Source organism: Colletotrichum paranaense (genome assembly GCF_030867605.1).
Source record: "Colletotrichum paranaense strain IMI 384185 chromosome Unknown Scaffold_1.1, whole genome shotgun sequence".
NCBI lineage: Eukaryota > Fungi > Ascomycota > Sordariomycetes > Glomerellales > Glomerellaceae > Colletotrichum > Colletotrichum paranaense.
Window position 1 is genome coordinate 594109 of NW_026848959.1, and position 16202 is coordinate 610310.

A 16202-nucleotide genomic window follows, 5' to 3' on the forward strand; every position below is an offset into this window, starting at 1 on the left:
TTTGGGTTACTTCAGGGGGATAATTCCAGCTATGCCATCTATTGGTCAGCCTGATGATGAGATGTTTAATGATAAGCGCTTTGCTTCCCCTTTAGAATCAATCTTATGCAGGCAAGCTGTAGCCTGGCAGTGACACAACTCTTTCCAACCCATCACAGCATGTCAGCATGCCGACTCCCGGATGCTGACGCCAAGACCTCGCCATCCCCCATCTTTGTATTGATGCCAGCGCTTACGCTTACCCCCCTTTTCCGCAGCCTTACCATCAGGTGAAACGGCAGTCGAAGAAGAAGCAGAAAGGATTTCCACTACGTCTTTCCTCGAAACTTTTAGGAAAGTTTGAATCCCTTCGGAACACAATCATGGCTGATTATGTCGGCACCTTCATGAAAACTCACGCCGGTGAGCGGGACCCGAGCTGGCAAGTCTCAGCTCGGGACAAATTTTCGGAAAAGAGGCGTCAAAGACAGGCATCTCTTAGGTGAGTGGCCCTATTCCTCGGGTTCGTAACGTATTCCAAAGCTGGTGTGTTTGTCAAGCTTGATACTGACGCGAAAGCTTGCTCTCAGAGTCCACGAACGTACAAAATCATTCAAGACATTGATAAGTACTTTCGCGCAGAAAACTAATCGCAAAGACCTCGCGAGATTTGACGTGGAAAAGGATTTTCAATGGGAAGATGTGAGAATCATGGCGTCCGAGGCAGTCGAGCAAGACAATGCCAAAACGAAAATGAGACACAATCCCTTTCGCGCGGCCGGGCGATCTTTCCAGCGAAATGCATCAAATCTGGAAATGCTTGTAGCATTTCTGCCAAACGGTGACTTTACTGGAATACTTTGCGGAGCTCTGACCTTTGTTTTCTGTGTAAGATACAAGTTTCCTATATCGTTGGTCTTATGGCTCATAACTTCCTTTGCGACAACAGGCAGCCAAGCGCCTAGACGAAGTTCGAAACAAGATATTAAACTGTCTGGACAGTCTGCCAGACATCGTAGAAGAGACGGAAGAATATGTCGAAATCTATGACGATGACCCTAGAGTCTGGAAAGCAGCCGAAGACTTGTATCTGGGAATCCTCGACGGTGTAGAGAGTATGCTGCAATGGATTGATAAGTCAGCCCTGGGTAAGGACCGCTCTCAAAGCTTCGAGTTACATCTCAAATTTTCTACGTAATGATCTAACTTTCAAAGAGAGAGCATTCAAGGTACTCACGAGACCGACAACGTTTGGAAAGAATGTGGAGGAAGACACTATTAAGGAAAATATCGAGGGCAACGTGGCCAAGTTCCGGAATGTCGTCTTGATGAGTCAACATAAGCACATCAACAAATCACTCAAGGCTCTAAAGGAGCAACTGAACAGCCAGTTGAAGTATGCCGACTGGGTTCGAGGTCAGTCTGTTCCTCTACTACCTCATACTTTGCCTTAGTACCCTGCCCGTTCGAGGTAGACAATGAGTATTGCTTTTGACGACCTAAAAACAACAGACAACCCGAAAGCAGAAAAGTTCTTCGCAAAAGCGTTTATAACACTTGATGAGCTTCGCTCTAGCATTGGATTCGATCCAAAAGTCAATCAGAGAGACATGATCACGTCTATGATTGATGCACAGAAAGTTTGCCCCCCAGAGATGATCAGCCACGCCATGCTGGCTCTCCGCGACAAGAAGTTTGCCTCTTGGCTCCAGTCGAACGAGTCTCAGATACTTTTCATCGAAGGAAGGATGAAGCTTAGCTCAGAGCAAGAAGCAACATCTCCGCTAACAATGCTCTCATGTGCTCTCGCCCAGCTGGTAGCCAGACAATCCGAGCGCAGCATTCCGCTGGTGTATCTCTGCGGCCAGCACAATCGCCCAAATGACCCTTACTCTGGCGCCAGCGGCGTCCTGAGGTGTTGGAATTCTCTCATCGCAGAGTCTTTCACACCGCGGGACGTCGATCTCTCGGCTATCAACTTGAGCTTCATAGACGGTGTCAGAGCACAGCGACTTGACGTGCTCTGCATGCTCTTACGTCATTTGGTTTTGGCTGCAACAGATAAGGTTGTCTTTGTGATCTTAGACGGAGCCTTATGGCTCGAAGTGAACCGCCATGTTCAAGGATTGGGGGATGTTGTGTTGTTCTTGAGTAATCTTGTCACTGCGCTGAATCAACGAAACTACGGCGTGATTGTCAAAGTTTTGATTACACATCCTTCGACGAGTAATCACGCCAGAAAGTGGCTTCCAAAAGAGTGTATACTGGAGATGGATGATGTTAGATAATTACTGTACGTAGGTAGTAGGCATTTGCAGGTGATGGAAGCAATCACGGCGTTAAGAATGTATCTGGCAGACAGCTTTCATCACAGCGAGTTCTTCGTGGCAAGTTGGCTCACAGAATTACAATCATATTCTCAAATCTCTCTTCTATGTCTGTCCAAAATTCAATGCTAGTACTCGGCGCTCGAAGAGCCGACAAGAAACTTCTAATACAGCGGCATCTCCTCCTACATATGATACTTGAAATCCAATTCCCAATCACCAGTCTTGACCTTCCTCTTGTCCTCCATCTCGCCACTCTCAATCTTCCTCTTCATCTCATTGCAGTGGCGGATATAGAACCACTTTCCAACAACCAAAAGCTGCGCAACACCCAGCGCACCGACAGAGAACGCGTTACCAAGCAAATACGGCGCCTTGCGGTAAATCTGACCGGCAACGATACCCGCACAGTTGCCAATAGCCTGCTGCATACCAATTGCCGTAGCACGGCGGTACTGCGGCGCGACATTGACGTTGAGCCACGTCAGGTTGAGACCGGGGCCGTTGTAGACGGCAATGGCGCAGAGGAAGGTACCGAAGAATTTGACGCCGCTGCTTGTCGGGCAGATGATGAGGATATAGCCGATGATGCCCGGGATGTTGGCAAGGAAGATGAGAGGTCCACGGACGAGAATACGGTCCGAGATGTAGGCTGTCGCCAGGAAGGCGATGGCGCCGAAGAGAAAGACGGGGATGCTGAGGTATTGGGCTTCGATGCTCGTGCGGCCCATGGAGACGATGATGGAGGGGAGGAAGGTGCTGAAGCCGTAGAGGAGGATATCTTGGCAGAATTGGATGGCACCGCTGTTGCACTAATATTAGTCTCTGTCGAGGATATTGAGAAAGATAGGGGTAGATGTCCCCGTGGTGGGGTCTAAACGTACCTCAGGTAGAGCTTGGGATCGCGAAGCTCAATCTTGATCTCCTCCCAGCTAAACTCATCACTTCCCATGTACTGCGCACGCTGCGCAGCACGAATCTTCATCATGCGCTTCTCCTCGTCGGAGAGGAAGTACGCATTGGAGGGATCATTCGGCAGACCGAACCACAAAATCGGGGCAATCAAGATGCTCACAACACCCTCAATAATAAAGACCCATCGCCAGCCAGCATACCCAGCCACACCATCCATCTTCAACAGAGCATACGCCAACAACCCACCAAACGCACCCGCAATAGCAGAGCACACAAACAGATACGACACCCTCTTAGCCTGCTCGTCGCGCTTGTACACCATAGTAAGATACAGATTCAGCGCGGGGAACAAGCCGGCCTCGCACATGCCGAGGACGAGGCGGACGGCGTAGAGGCCGTCGATGCTGTGGATGAAGCCCGAGAAGACGGTGGAGAGGGACCAGATGATGCAGAGGCCCGTGAGGAGGACGCGCGGGGTGATGCGCTTCATCATGATTGTCCATGGGGGCTCGAAGACGACGTAGGTTGCGTAGAAGATGGAGATTGCGGTCGAGAACTCTTGGGTTGTGGCGCCGATGTCCTCGGGCATGCCGGCGACGCGGACGTTGCCGATGTTTGTGCGGTCGAGGAAGCAGGTTAGGTAGACGACCATGATGATTGGGACGAAGTAGGCGTCAAGCTGAATTGGAGTGCCATTGCGTTAGCTTGCTATAAAGGTATGGCACGGATTTTAAGACTAGGCAATTTACTAACCTTCAAGAGAAGCTTCTTCTCGGCCGCGGGATCAAGGGACTCGATTGCCATTGTGCCATTGTTGGATTCAGAGCGATCAATGTCGCTGCCGAGACCCTTCTCCGCGCCGGCGCCGGAGACGTCGTCTGGGGCGGAGATGGTCGCCATGACTGAACTGGCTTCTGGATGTGAACTTGTAGCCTAGGTAGAATCCCAAGCAGACCGGTAGTTTGAATTCTGCAGTAGTCGGGGTTCAACGGCAATGGAGATTCGCTACCGAAGTCTCGGGATTGACAAAGGTGGTGAGGAGTTGATCTCTTTAATCTAGAAACAGTCGATGGGGCAGACCGCCTTTATGATTGTGCCAACCTATGCGTGATGTGCCATTGACGATAATGGAACGATATGGACAGACGGATAACACAAACACCAAGGGAATGGTCAGCGACAATTACTCGGGCGCGCTATCTCTTGCCGAGCCATCCATTTGCAGGCACGGACATATGGATTGACGCGGTATCAAGGGTAGCATCGCGGGGGTTAGAGAGAGACACGCGCGGAGAGTCACTCCTAAGAGACCTTGGCTAGCATTTGATCCCTTACTACTCCGTTCGGATAACCTAAAGCATCTACCGCGAACTTGTCCACGGCCAACCAAGAAGATCGGAGGTCCTCGCCGACCCCTGACACTTGCGGGGGAGCTTGGGACTTCCCACATCTTTCCCCACCGACAATTCTGATAGCGCTGATAGTTGCTCGTATCCACCCGGCCCCCGGCGTCGGAGTGGCGCCCCTATCGAACTAGTCTCCAGGATGGATTCGAATGGCCTATAGGGAACCTTTGGAATGGAACGCATTTGAACAGAGTTTGGGACTTGGGGAACGGTTCGGTAACGAATAACGATTGTCCATAATGGCTTGGGTTGTCCAGTGTCGGTTGATGGGTTTTCTTGACTCTAACCAGGCCATTGGCGTCGAGTCTACGCTGTCTAAAGTTAGCTTGCCCAGCCACCGGGCGTGATGTCAGGATGATGCCTCCGGGTGCCTTGTCCGAAGCTTTCGGGATTTAACCCATTTGAGTTTGATCCCTTGATACATATCAGCCCCTCCCCCCTGGCAGCCCGCAGATCCCCTTCAGACAAGCCGTCAAATGGGCAGATTCCGTGGTTAGAGCAAGATAAGCCGGTATCCACAAACAAGGACTCGGGTCATGAACAGATTATCGTAGCCCAAGTGAAAGGACTGAAAGCTTCGCATTATCATCAAATCATAATAGTAAGATATACATGTAGATACCATATGTTTCCTTCACACATCCATCCTATCATCAGCCTGAGTCATGCCAGCCGCGTGAGTCCATTGCGAAAAGTCAAAGCTCGCGTCCATCGCCGGGTCGGCAAAGCCTTCTTCCCAGAGCCCAAAGTCCATCACCGTGCTCACGCTCTCATCGAAAAAGGGTTCACCTAGGGAGCTGTTGTCGACGACGGGGAACGTCACCCGCTGCTGACCCGTCACGCCTTGCATCGCCATGTGGCCTCCTCCTTGAGTGTCGCCCATAGTCATTGGCAGTACACTACTGCTACTAGTCGGCTGTGTACTTGGAAGAAGCCCTCCTCCTGCTCCTGCCAGCACTAGCGATTCCGTCGGCGAGAAGCTTGTCGGGAACGGAGGCAGAGGTTCGGCGTGGGCGTTTGTCCCGGACATGACGGCCGAGCGAAGGTTGGCGAGGAGCTCGTAGCGGGCGCCCATGTAGCTGTTGCCTCGCTCGCCCATGCCTCGGAGGAGATCGAGACCGGCGTTCATCGCCATGATGCTGGACGGGTCTGTCGGGAAGGCGACGCAAACCATGACGAGAACGATGGATGCTGAGAAGACATGTTCTCCGTCCATGTATCCATATGTTGCTGGGTTGGTCGTTTGCGGTCAGCCAATGAAAGGAAGCGGGTATCGGGCAAAGGTTGTGTAACCGCACTTACCAACAAGATCTCTCTGTGCAGCTACGGTCATGATGTTGATAGTGTCCTGCGCCGCACCGATGCACATGTCAATAACCCTGACAGTCGTTTGGGACAAGCCCTCTTTCCAGCCTCGCTCTTTCTCCCCTGCATCGCTGCTGGCGCGGATCTTTTGGAGTCGCTTCTGTACAACGTGGAAGAGCAAGGGCCGCGCAGTCATGTTGATGCACTGATAGTAATGCGCAAAGGTGCTGACGCTCTCGCGGCTAATGCTAAGCCGAGCAGGGTCAAACCGAAGCTCATCTGGTAAGTTGCTGTTCCACTTGGACAGGCTGAGAACGATGCTCTGAACCGATGCCATTAAGCGTTTTCCAGATTTAGGCGCTGTCTTGCTGGTCTTACGATAGATGGCGTTGTGGATTTCACCGAGGATTTTTGAGAGCTCGGTATAATGCCGAAGCACCACTGCTGGGCAATATTCTGCTTCCGTCTGGAGTCTCGAAGGCAGGTCGACGCCGATATCTTCGTCTTGGATGGTGATGGGATTTCCCGATTTGACCGATAGGATGCGATCTAGACTATACACAGACCACCAAACTCGGCGACGATGTTCGCGTGTCGCATTATCCAAGGCGGTCGGGTTGTTATCCTGACCCTGCAAAGCATGTGGTGCCGCACTAAATCCGACTTCATGATGCAGCCCAAGCGAGATGGCCATGCGAAGAGCCATACCGGTATACAAGAACGCAGCATCACGACGGTTCATGTTCTGCATAAAATACCCGATGAGGGCCAGTGTTTCCACGCACAACAACGATCCTTCTTCATGGGTATCGGGTAATAGGTTCAAGGCATGCGTGAAGTAGTCGAACCCTGGCGGACCCCTGAAATCGACCCATTGGTTGACAGAGTAGAGTTGACCGAAAGCCAAAATGATGAGGACCTTTGCGTATGACAAACATGCTTCTCTGTCACAGGGATCAGGAGGACCTCGATACGCCTCGATGAGCAAGCGATCGAAGCTGGCTTTAGGATCCGTAAAGGCGAATATCGTCCCAATATAGGTGTACTGTGCGGCAAATAGTCGTCGGGCAATGTCTATAGGCGGGAGTCGAACTTGCGTCCTCGCTTTTTCACGTCTTGAAGGTAGGGCACTTGGCTCGTAAAAGTTTGTGTTGGCGTCCAGGCTCCCGTCGTCGCCGTAGAAACCTGAAAGGTTTCTCACACTGCGTAGAAAATTGTCCGAATTACCAGGGCCCTTGAAGCTTGTCGAGGGCTTATGAACGCTCATCTGATTGAACGGCTCGAGCAAGGGATGTTCATCTTCAAATCCTTCCTCGTGCTCTTCGGCTGAGATGCGGTGGGCAGGCGCTTTTCCAGGGATCGGAGCTGGTAGCTGAGACTGCCGAAGAAGCGAGTCTAGAACTCGATCAGTATGTGACTGAAATGATTAATGCTAGTCACTCACCATCATACGCTTTAGCCTTAGCTTCGAGTTCTCGTAGATAGCTATCATAGCATTAGTTGCATATCTCACGAGTTGGAGACTAAGAATTGAACTGACGCCTCTGTGACGGTGATCTTGACACTCGTCTCATACGTACAGTTCAGGCCGCTGTCACGACATCGTGAACAGGTAGGCTTCTCTTTCGAGCAGTAGGATCGTCTTTGTCGGCAATTGGCACATCTATTCTGAAAGCTCAGCAACACTTCTAGGAAGCCCATACGATGAAGATGAAGAAAATCACGGAACTTACGCCACAGGCCTCGAGTTTCCGACTTCACACAGGGATGATGAAGGCCCTGCTTGAGGCGGAGATGGTGCAATGGGAGCCATATTCTGACATGTATTTTGGTAATGCCGATATGACATATCTCTCACGGAGTCACTTGGAAGAGGTGGGGATGATCGAGCCCCTTGCCATGGCACGGGAGATGCAGTTATCCGTTGATATCGTCCACTTCCCCAGGTTCTCGAGACGGAGCTTGTGACAAATGGAAATTCTTTGGATGGGGGTGTTTGTCAAGGCTCAACGCGGGGAACGCAAGGTGTGGAAGTTTCCTGGCCGTGCACCCTGCTTGCGGAGGGGATTTGTCGGCGCAAAATCACCTGGTTCTGGAGGACCAACATGCATCGTGGTCTTGGTATCGGGCTGGAGGATCGGTGTTTATGGAGAATTCCCCACAGCCGTGGTTATTGCTGGAGGGGTGAGAACTGCTGTTGACAAGTTCGCGTTACGAGTGACGGCGGTCGTTTTGCCGATGATGAAGCCTTTCCCCTTTCGGTCTTCGGTACGTACCGTCTTATAGATCGAATGACGTCGGCCCCTAGATAATCCGATGGCTTCTTAGTCCAACCAATGGGCCAGGAGGATACGCTGTTATCGTCGGTGACCCACTCCGACGGCTACACGCGGGCGTCTGCCGGCCACAAACTCCACAATTGCGTTTTCCCACTTTCAACACCAACTCGCCATTTGACTCCGATTTCCATCATCATGCCTTATCAAGTATCGGGCAAAGGCCGCACTTCGATTTGCTGAAAGGCTGATCGGGGACCCACTCCGACCCATCGGCCAGTTAGGAGTCTTATTTCACTCTTCAGTGGTGGTCAACTGCGATGGCGACGTCCGGCCAAAGGCCGATATGGCTATGGCATCTGAGAAGCCTGCGATTCGGCCTGGTATCAGCCGCCGGCCAGGTAAACCTTACTCTCTGAGTTTGACCGGATGGCCTCATCGGAAAGCGTATTAGCAAATATGTGACTTCCAGGTAAGCGGATACCCGATCGCGGCCTCCTGCCGAGCCCCATTTCCCGATCTGAGTAGCGGCAAATTGTTACATGATCACGACAGAGGCAGGGCGAAGATATTCTCAATATAAACATTTACCCATGCCATCATCGTCACATTTCTATCACCGACATATTGTCTCACGTCAAATATTACCCAGTGCTGTCTTGCTTGAATCACTGCTATACTCCAAATAAACTTCTTTTACCGACTCGTCTTCTTGACGAGCCTTCTCACAAGCAGCAAGCAGCAAGCACCACATTCACACATCACCATGACGGTCAAGTCACATCGCATTCGCATCTCCATCGACAGAGGTGGTACGTTCACCGACGTTCACGCCGCCATACCCGGCAGGGGAGACATCATCCTCAAGCTCCTCTCTGTCGACCCCGCCAACTACCAAGATGCCCCAACAGAAGGCATCCGGCGGATTCTGGAGATGGTGACCGGTGAGACATTACCTAGAGGACAACTGCTCGACCTCTTCCACGTCGAGTCCATTCGCATGGGCACGACAGTAGCCACGAATGCCCTTCTTGAGCGAAAAGGCGAGCGCGTGGCCCTCATCACAACAAAGGGCTTCCGTGACCTGTTGGCGATTGGCAACCAGTCACGGCCAAACATTTTCGACCTCTCCGTTGCACGGCCAGAGGTCCTCTTTGATGAGGTCGTCGAAGTCGATGAGCGCATCACAATGGAGGACTACACCGAGGATCCCGCCTCTATCAAGACGAGTCCGACGTCCGATGATCCTGAGCTCGTCACGGCCGTCACCGGCGAGACCGTCCGCGTCCTCAAGAGGCCAGATCTGGAAGAAATCAAGACGCAGCTCGAAAAGGTCAGAGAACAGGGCTATCGGTCCATCGCCGTTGTCTTTGTCCACTCTTACGCCTACCCAGACCACGAGCTCCTGGTTGGCAGGGTCGCCTCTGAGATGGGCTTCTCCGTCACACTGTCTTCCGAAGTTCAGCCTATGATCAACGTCGTGCCCCGTGGCATGTCTGCTGTGGCTGACGCTTACCTCACGCCCGTCATTCGGCAGTACATTGACTCTATCTCAGCTAACTTCAAGGGCGGATTTGGTGCGGCCGCGACGCGCATCGAGTTTATGCAGTCGGACGGTGGCCTCGTCGACTACCGCAAGTTTAGCGGTCTCAAGGCGATTCTTTCCGGACCCGCCGGCGGTGTTGTTGGTTACGCCCAAACTTCTTGGGATGACGAGGAGCGCCAGCCTGTTATTGGCTTCGACATGGGCGGTACCTCGACAGATGTGTCCCGCTACGCCGGTGTCTATGACCATGTCTTCGAGACCACTACCGCCGGTATCGCCATCCAGTCCCCTCAGCTCGATATTCACACCGTCGCTGCTGGAGGTGGCTCTATCCTGACCTGGAAGAACGGCCTCTTCAATGTTGGCCCTGAGTCCGCTTCTGCACACCCTGGCCCAGCATGCTATCGCAAGGGCGGCCCGTTGACTGTGACGGACGCGAATTTGTTCCTGGGTAGGCTGTTGCCGGAATACTTCCCCAAGGTCTTCGGCCCCAAGGAAAACGAGCCGTTGAACCGAGAAGTCACAGCCGCCAAGTTCCTGGAGCTGACGAGCGACATCAACAAGGACAGAGAGGCCTCTGGTCTTTCTCTGCTTTCCCCCGAGGAAGTCGCTCTCGGCTTCCTCAAGGTTGCCGACGAGGGCATGGCGAGCCCAATCCGCGCTTTGACGGAAGCTCGCGGCTACGAGGCTGGCGCACATCACTTGGCTTGCTTCGGTGGTGCTGGCGGTCAACACGCGTGCTCCGTCGCCACGGTGCTGGGAATCTCTCGCGTCATTATCCACAAATACTCATCCATCCTCTCAGCGTACGGCATGTCGCTTGCAGACGTTGTCCACGAAATTCAAAAGCCTTCTGCCATCACCTACTCTGACGAAACCAAGGGCAGCATCCAGGAGCAGCTCGAGGAGTTGTCTTCCCAGGCCACTCTGGAGTTAATGAAGCAGGGCTTCACCAAAGATCTCATCACTCACGACACCTACCTCAACATGAGATATGCTGGATCCAGCAGCTCGCTGATGATCCTGAAGGGCGCAGACTGGGATTTCAAGACGGAATTCGAAGATGCTCATCGCCGGGGCTTCGGATTCCACTTCCCCGAGAAGTCCATCATGGTCGACGACATTCGTGTTCGCGCTACTGGCGCAGCTCGGTCCAAGGTTGAGAAGAGCCCGTTTGCCCAGATGAAGTCTGTCGAGGGCTCCGCAGTCTCAACTCCCCAGCCCAGCGGCACCAACAGCGTCTACTTTGAGGGTCACGGCCACCTCGATACCGCTGTCTACCAGCTCCAGACCATCCCCGTCGGTGCCCGTATCTCTGGCCCGGCCTTGATCATTGACAACACCCAGACCATTCTTGTCACGCCGTCCACCACGGCAACAGTCCTCGAGAGCTACGTCGTCATCGATCGCGCACCTGTTGAGAAGGTTGCCAAGACGAATGGCGAGCAGGAAGAGTTCAGCCCCGTCCAGCTCACCGTCTTTGGCCACCGCTTCATGTCCATTGCCGAGCAAATGGGCCGCACCCTTCAGAAGACGGCCGTCTCCACCAACATCAAGGAACGCCTCGACTTCTCCTGCGCCATCTTCAGCCCTGATGGCGGCCTCGTCGCAAACGCCCCCCACGTGCCTGTCCACCTAGGATCCATGCAGTTTGCTGTCCGCTACCAGCACGAGCTATGGGCTGGCAAGCTCAAGGACGGCGATGTTCTCGTCTCTAACCACCCGTCCTGCGGTGGTACGCACTTGCCCGACATCACAGTCATCACCCCCGTCTTTGACGGCCCGGAACTAGCCTTCTATGTCGCCTCGCGAGGCCACCACGCCGACATCGGCGGTATTCTCCCCGGATCTATGCCGCCGACCTCCTACGCCCTCTGGCAGGAGGGTGCGGCCATCGAGTCGACGAAGCTCGTCAGCGAGGGTCGCTTCAACGAGGCCGAGGTCCGCCGTCTGCTTCTTGAGGAGCCCGCTCAGTACGACGGCTGCTCCGGCACCCGTAGACTGCAGGATAACCTCTCCGATCTCAACGCGCAAATCGCCGCCAACGCAAAGGGCATCTCACTCATCAAGGCCCTCATCACAGAAAACGGCCTTGCCACAGTGCACCGGTACATGTACGCCATCCAGCACACAGCCGAGCACGCCGTGCGCGAGCTGATGCAGTCCACTGTCGCCAAGTTCGGCTCCGAGCCCCTTGTCGCGGTCGATTACATGGATGATGGCACGCCCATCTGCCTCAAAATCACCATCTCGCCCGAAGACGGCTCCGCGACATTCGACTTCACCGGCACCGGCCCGCACGTCCTTGGCAACACCAATGCGCCCATCGCCATCACGCACTCAGCCATCATCTACTGCCTACGCGGTCTCATCTCCTCCCAGATCCCCCTCAACCAGGGCTGTCTGGCCCCCATCGACATCGTAATTCCCAAGGACAGCATCCTCAACCCTGGCGCCGGCCTCGCCGTCGTCGGCGGCAACGTCCTCACCTCTCAACGCATCACCGACGTGGTCCTCAAGGCGTTCCGCGCCTCCGCCGCCAGCCAGGGCTGCTGCAACAACCTCACTTTTGGCACGGGCGGGAAGGACCCCGTCACGGGCGAGCACAAGGACGGCTTCGGGTACTATGAGACCATTGCCGGCGGCGCCGGCGCGGGCCCGACGTGGGTGGGCCAAAGCGGCGTGCACACGCACATGACCAACACGCGCATCACGGATCCCGAGGTCTTTGAGAAGCGGTATCCGTGTATCCTGCGGCGCTTCCAGCTGCGCAGCGGGTCGGGCGGTAAGGGCAAGAACAGGGGCGGCGACGGGACGATTCGCGAGATTGAGTTCCGGGTGCCAGTGCAGTGCTCTATTCTGAGCGAGCGCCGGAGCCGGCGGCCGTATGGTATGGAGGGCGGTGGCGATGGCGAGGCGGGGTTGAATTTGGTTATTGTCAAGGATGATATGACTGGCAAGGATCGGACTGTTAACTTGGGGGCCAAGGCGACGACGAAGTTGAGAGCTGGGGAGACTGTTATCATTCAGTCGCCTGGTGGTGGTGCGTGGGGAGCTGTTGAGGCTTGATCGGAACATGAGTGATGGAGTTGATTGGGAATGCATATTTTGGAGTTTGGAGGATTTGATTCATTTCTGCGATGACTTTTAGACTACTTGATTCAATTTTCTTCAAGTACCAATCGCAACTCGACTCGTTTGATTGAGTGCAGTCTATTCCTGTGCATTGACTTTTTAGCAATAAGCCGTCACTCCATTCCCTGTATTGCAAGCCATATCATCAATGTCTACACTTTCAACTCACCTCGTTTCATGTGGAACAGACGAAGCACTCCAAATCCAGAAGAGTCCACTTTGCCGACGAACATCCCACTGACAATTTCCAGCTGTTGAATGAGAAGCTTGCCTCAAGCCATGAGGTCAAGTCTTGATTCCCCCCCCCCCCCTGTTCAGCCAAAGCCGTTTCGCCGACAACACTCCTTGTCAGCAGGCATTTGTCCAATCAATGCCAGCAGAAACTCATCAGTCTCCTCAACCAGGTCGGTCTGACTCTATCGTCGCGAACTGCCACTAGTGTACTGCCCTCTTCCTGACCCGCTTCCATGATTCTTCTCCACATCTCAGCCCTCTTGCGGGACTCTACAATTCAAGACGACTCCAGCGAAGCCCCGCTACACAAGCGAGACATCGTGAGATTCAATCATTCTCTGCCCTGGTGGTCTAGCGGTATGATTCTTCCTTAGGGTTACTGAGAAATCAAGACACCACCTTGGAAGAGGCCCCAGGTTCGAATCCTGGCCAGGGCCCGTTACACTTTTGATATTGGTGATCAAGTGGTGGTGATCTTTCCTTTCGCACCTTTTTTTTCCTTTTTGCTTTTCTGGCAGTGGCTGCGTGCAGAAATCCGCCACAACGGGTAACTGGCCGGTTATGTCTTGCATGCACGTCTTTGTCTGCATGAAAAAAGCTCCAAAGATTCCGTTAGCAGCAGACTGCATGTAAGTCTTGGCAAAAAGAATCGATACCCGCGACAAGCGAAGAAAGATGGAAGGGGGAGGACTGAGGAGCGCCCCATTAATAAGGTGAGACGGCATTTTCTGTGGAAAAGGGCATCGGGGTGTCGGCCGGAAATACCCCTGTCCATGCACGGCCGGTCTCGGCCTCGAATGCGGGGGAATCGGGTCAAGATCCGGGGAGCGGATATCCGATAGGAACCCGTAGTTATCTGCCCATTCTGGGGTCGAAGGTAACGGATACCATCCCGATAAATAGTCCTGCTAGCCTCGGTCACGATACCCGGCGCGTTTGACATTGTTGGAACATTAAAGCCTTCGATACTGCAGCTCATATTCTCAGCCTTCAAGGTGTTTTGTCTCATTCATATATCTATTCTCTTCAACGCAGCTCTCATTATCCTTCATCTTCTAGATCTCTAGCAATCTACAACAACAAAAGACTAAAAGTTAGAAACAAAGACCGTCAAAATGTCTCCCAGCAAGGTTCCCCCACAAGGCATCTGGGCCCCGGCCGTGACCCTCTTCAACCCAGAGACAGACGAGCTCGACCTCGAAGCCCAAGCAAAGTACTACTCCTACCTCTCCAAGACGGGCCTCGCAGGCCTCGTCATCCTCGGCACAAACGCCGAGCAGTTCCTCCTCACCCGCGAAGAGCGTAAAGCCCTCATCGCCACCGCCCGCAAGGCCACCGGCCCAGACTTCCCCATCATGGCCGGCTGCGGCATGCACTCCACAAAGCAGGTCCTCGAGCTCCTCTCCGACGCAAAAGAAGCCGGCGCCGACTCGGCCCTCGTCCTGCCCCCGGCCTACTTTGGCAAGCAAACCACCCCGCAGGTCATTGACCGCTTCTTCAACACCGTCGCCGAAAAGACCCCCTTGCCTATCGTGCTTTACAACTTCCCCCTCGTCTGCAACGGCATCGACCTCGACAGCGGCACCATCGCCAAGCTCGCAAAGAAGCATGACTCCATCGTCGGCGTCAAACTCACCTGCGGCGCCGTCGCCAAGATCGTCCGCCTCGCCGCCGAGCTGCCCGCCGAGAAGTTCGCCACCTACGGAGGCCAGTCCGACTTCCTCCTCGGCGGCCTCACGTCCGGCAGCGCGGGCTGCATCGCGGCCTTCGCCAACGTCTTCCCCCGCGTCACGGTGCAGATTTACAAGCTGCACAACGAGGGCAAGCTCAAGGAGGCCGTCGAGCTGCACCAAAAGGCCGCCCTTGCGGAGCAGGCGACCAAGGCGGGTATTGCGACCATCAAGTACGCCGCGTCCGTGTATACGGCGCCGCGGGCCGGGTTGAAGGGCCAGGAGAAGCTGTTCGCGCCGCGGAGCCCGTATGTTGAGGCCAGCGAGGACCAGAAGAAGACTGTGCACGCTTTGATGGATGAGTTGAACAAGCTTGAGGAGGAGCTTGCTGGTTCCAGCTGAGTGGGCTTGCTCAAGTTAGGTAGATGTTAGTTGTTGGTGAAACGGTCAAAATGTGTGCGCCTTGTCTTGAAGACAACGTGTGCACCACATGCTTGCAGAGATTGACAGTCTTTCTGCTAGGATGAGTGTGGTCCCTGGGTGCGTCAGAGGCTGCAAGTCATTTTTAGCTTACATTCCAGGCCCAGGGCAAAGAAGTTCGGCAATCGGATCTGGCCTGACAGGGATGGCAAGGAGGGACCGTGTATTATGAGCATATGATAGAACCATAAATGAAGAAACTAAATGATAAAGAAGGCATGGAAACAGTCTTCAGTGACCACCAGCTGTTTCTGATCGTCGCATTGAGTTGTGGATTGCTCGATCAAGTCCCCTTATGATGAATCCATGTGTTCTTTAGGTGAAGATCCCGAGACAAAGGCAAGGGGAGCAAGGGATTAATTATCCCACCATCCCACCGGGATACACGGACCTGCTTCCGCGAGCTCTTCTAGTTCACAGCATCCCTGATGGAAATAAAGTGGCGTGGAAGGAATCAAGTCTAGATGACGCTTTATTGATCCGTGCTTCCCACGTTTATCGTAAACAGGTGGGAAAATTTGCATAGCATGCAGACTAGAGCAGCCAATTTGATGCTTGGCCTCCTACGCGAGCTCACTTGCGAAACCCCTAGAGACGACCCAGGCACACGGGAAGAATAAGGAACGAGTCTGTTGTCGATCCTACGCGTAATAGCGGGGCGCTCGGACTGCTTTCTTGAAGAACTATACGCCACATTTCTCGACGGCAGTCGAGCTCAAAGGATTTCCTGGTGTGCCTGGGTACCACGGCAAGTGAGGTAGGAGGGATGTGAAAGGGGGGAGAGTGGGCAAGCCACACGAGCAAGGGGGGGGTTGTTATTGACTACGGTGAACAATAAGGAAAACGGTTCATAGAGAAACTAGGAGGGATAAAAGAAAGTAAAAGTAAGAGAGCTCTTGCCCAGAAACGATGGGTAATAGCGATGTAAG

General features: G+C 53.8%; 5 protein-coding genes across 5 annotated transcripts; 3 read left to right on the top strand and 2 right to left on the bottom strand.

Annotated features, from left to right (window-relative positions):
- Positions 1 to 362: 362 nt before the first annotated feature.
- On the top strand, positions 363 to 2267 carry CPAR01_00190 (uncharacterized protein; the record flags this gene model as incomplete). Its single annotated transcript, XM_060484483.1, has 5 exons — positions 363 to 481; positions 540 to 867; positions 929 to 1127; positions 1195 to 1395; positions 1492 to 2267. The coding sequence occupies 5 exons, from the start codon at positions 363 to 365 to the stop codon at positions 2265 to 2267; spliced, it is 1623 nt and encodes a 540-aa protein (XP_060355340.1).
- A 224-nt stretch (positions 2268 to 2491) lies between these two features.
- CPAR01_00191 (major facilitator superfamily transporter) lies at positions 2492 to 4121 on the bottom strand (the record flags this gene model as incomplete). The annotated part of the gene is made up of 3 exons (XM_060484484.1): positions 2492 to 3110; positions 3191 to 3900; positions 3975 to 4121. 3 exons carry the CDS (start codon positions 4119 to 4121, stop codon positions 2492 to 2494), a joined length of 1476 nt encoding a protein of 491 aa, XP_060355341.1.
- Positions 4122 to 5261: 1140 nt separating this feature from the next.
- CPAR01_00192 (fungal specific transcription factor) lies at positions 5262 to 7745 on the bottom strand (the record flags this gene model as incomplete). The annotated part of the gene is made up of 5 exons (XM_060484485.1): positions 5262 to 5857; positions 5930 to 7327; positions 7377 to 7417; positions 7473 to 7595; positions 7666 to 7745. The coding sequence occupies 5 exons, from the start codon at positions 7743 to 7745 to the stop codon at positions 5262 to 5264; spliced, it is 2238 nt and encodes a 745-aa protein (XP_060355342.1).
- A 1229-nt stretch (positions 7746 to 8974) lies between these two features.
- Positions 8975 to 12823, top strand: CPAR01_00193 (hydantoinase B/oxoprolinase; the record flags this gene model as incomplete). Its single annotated transcript, XM_060484486.1, has 1 exon — positions 8975 to 12823. The coding sequence occupies one exon, from the start codon at positions 8975 to 8977 to the stop codon at positions 12821 to 12823; it is 3849 nt and encodes a 1282-aa protein (XP_060355343.1).
- Positions 12824 to 14238: 1415 nt separating this feature from the next.
- CPAR01_00194 (dihydrodipicolinate synthetase) lies at positions 14239 to 15195 on the top strand (the record flags this gene model as incomplete). The annotated part of the gene is made up of 1 exon (XM_060484487.1): positions 14239 to 15195. One exon carries the CDS (start codon positions 14239 to 14241, stop codon positions 15193 to 15195), a length of 957 nt encoding a protein of 318 aa, XP_060355344.1.
- Between the last annotated feature and the right edge of the window lie 1007 nt (positions 15196 to 16202).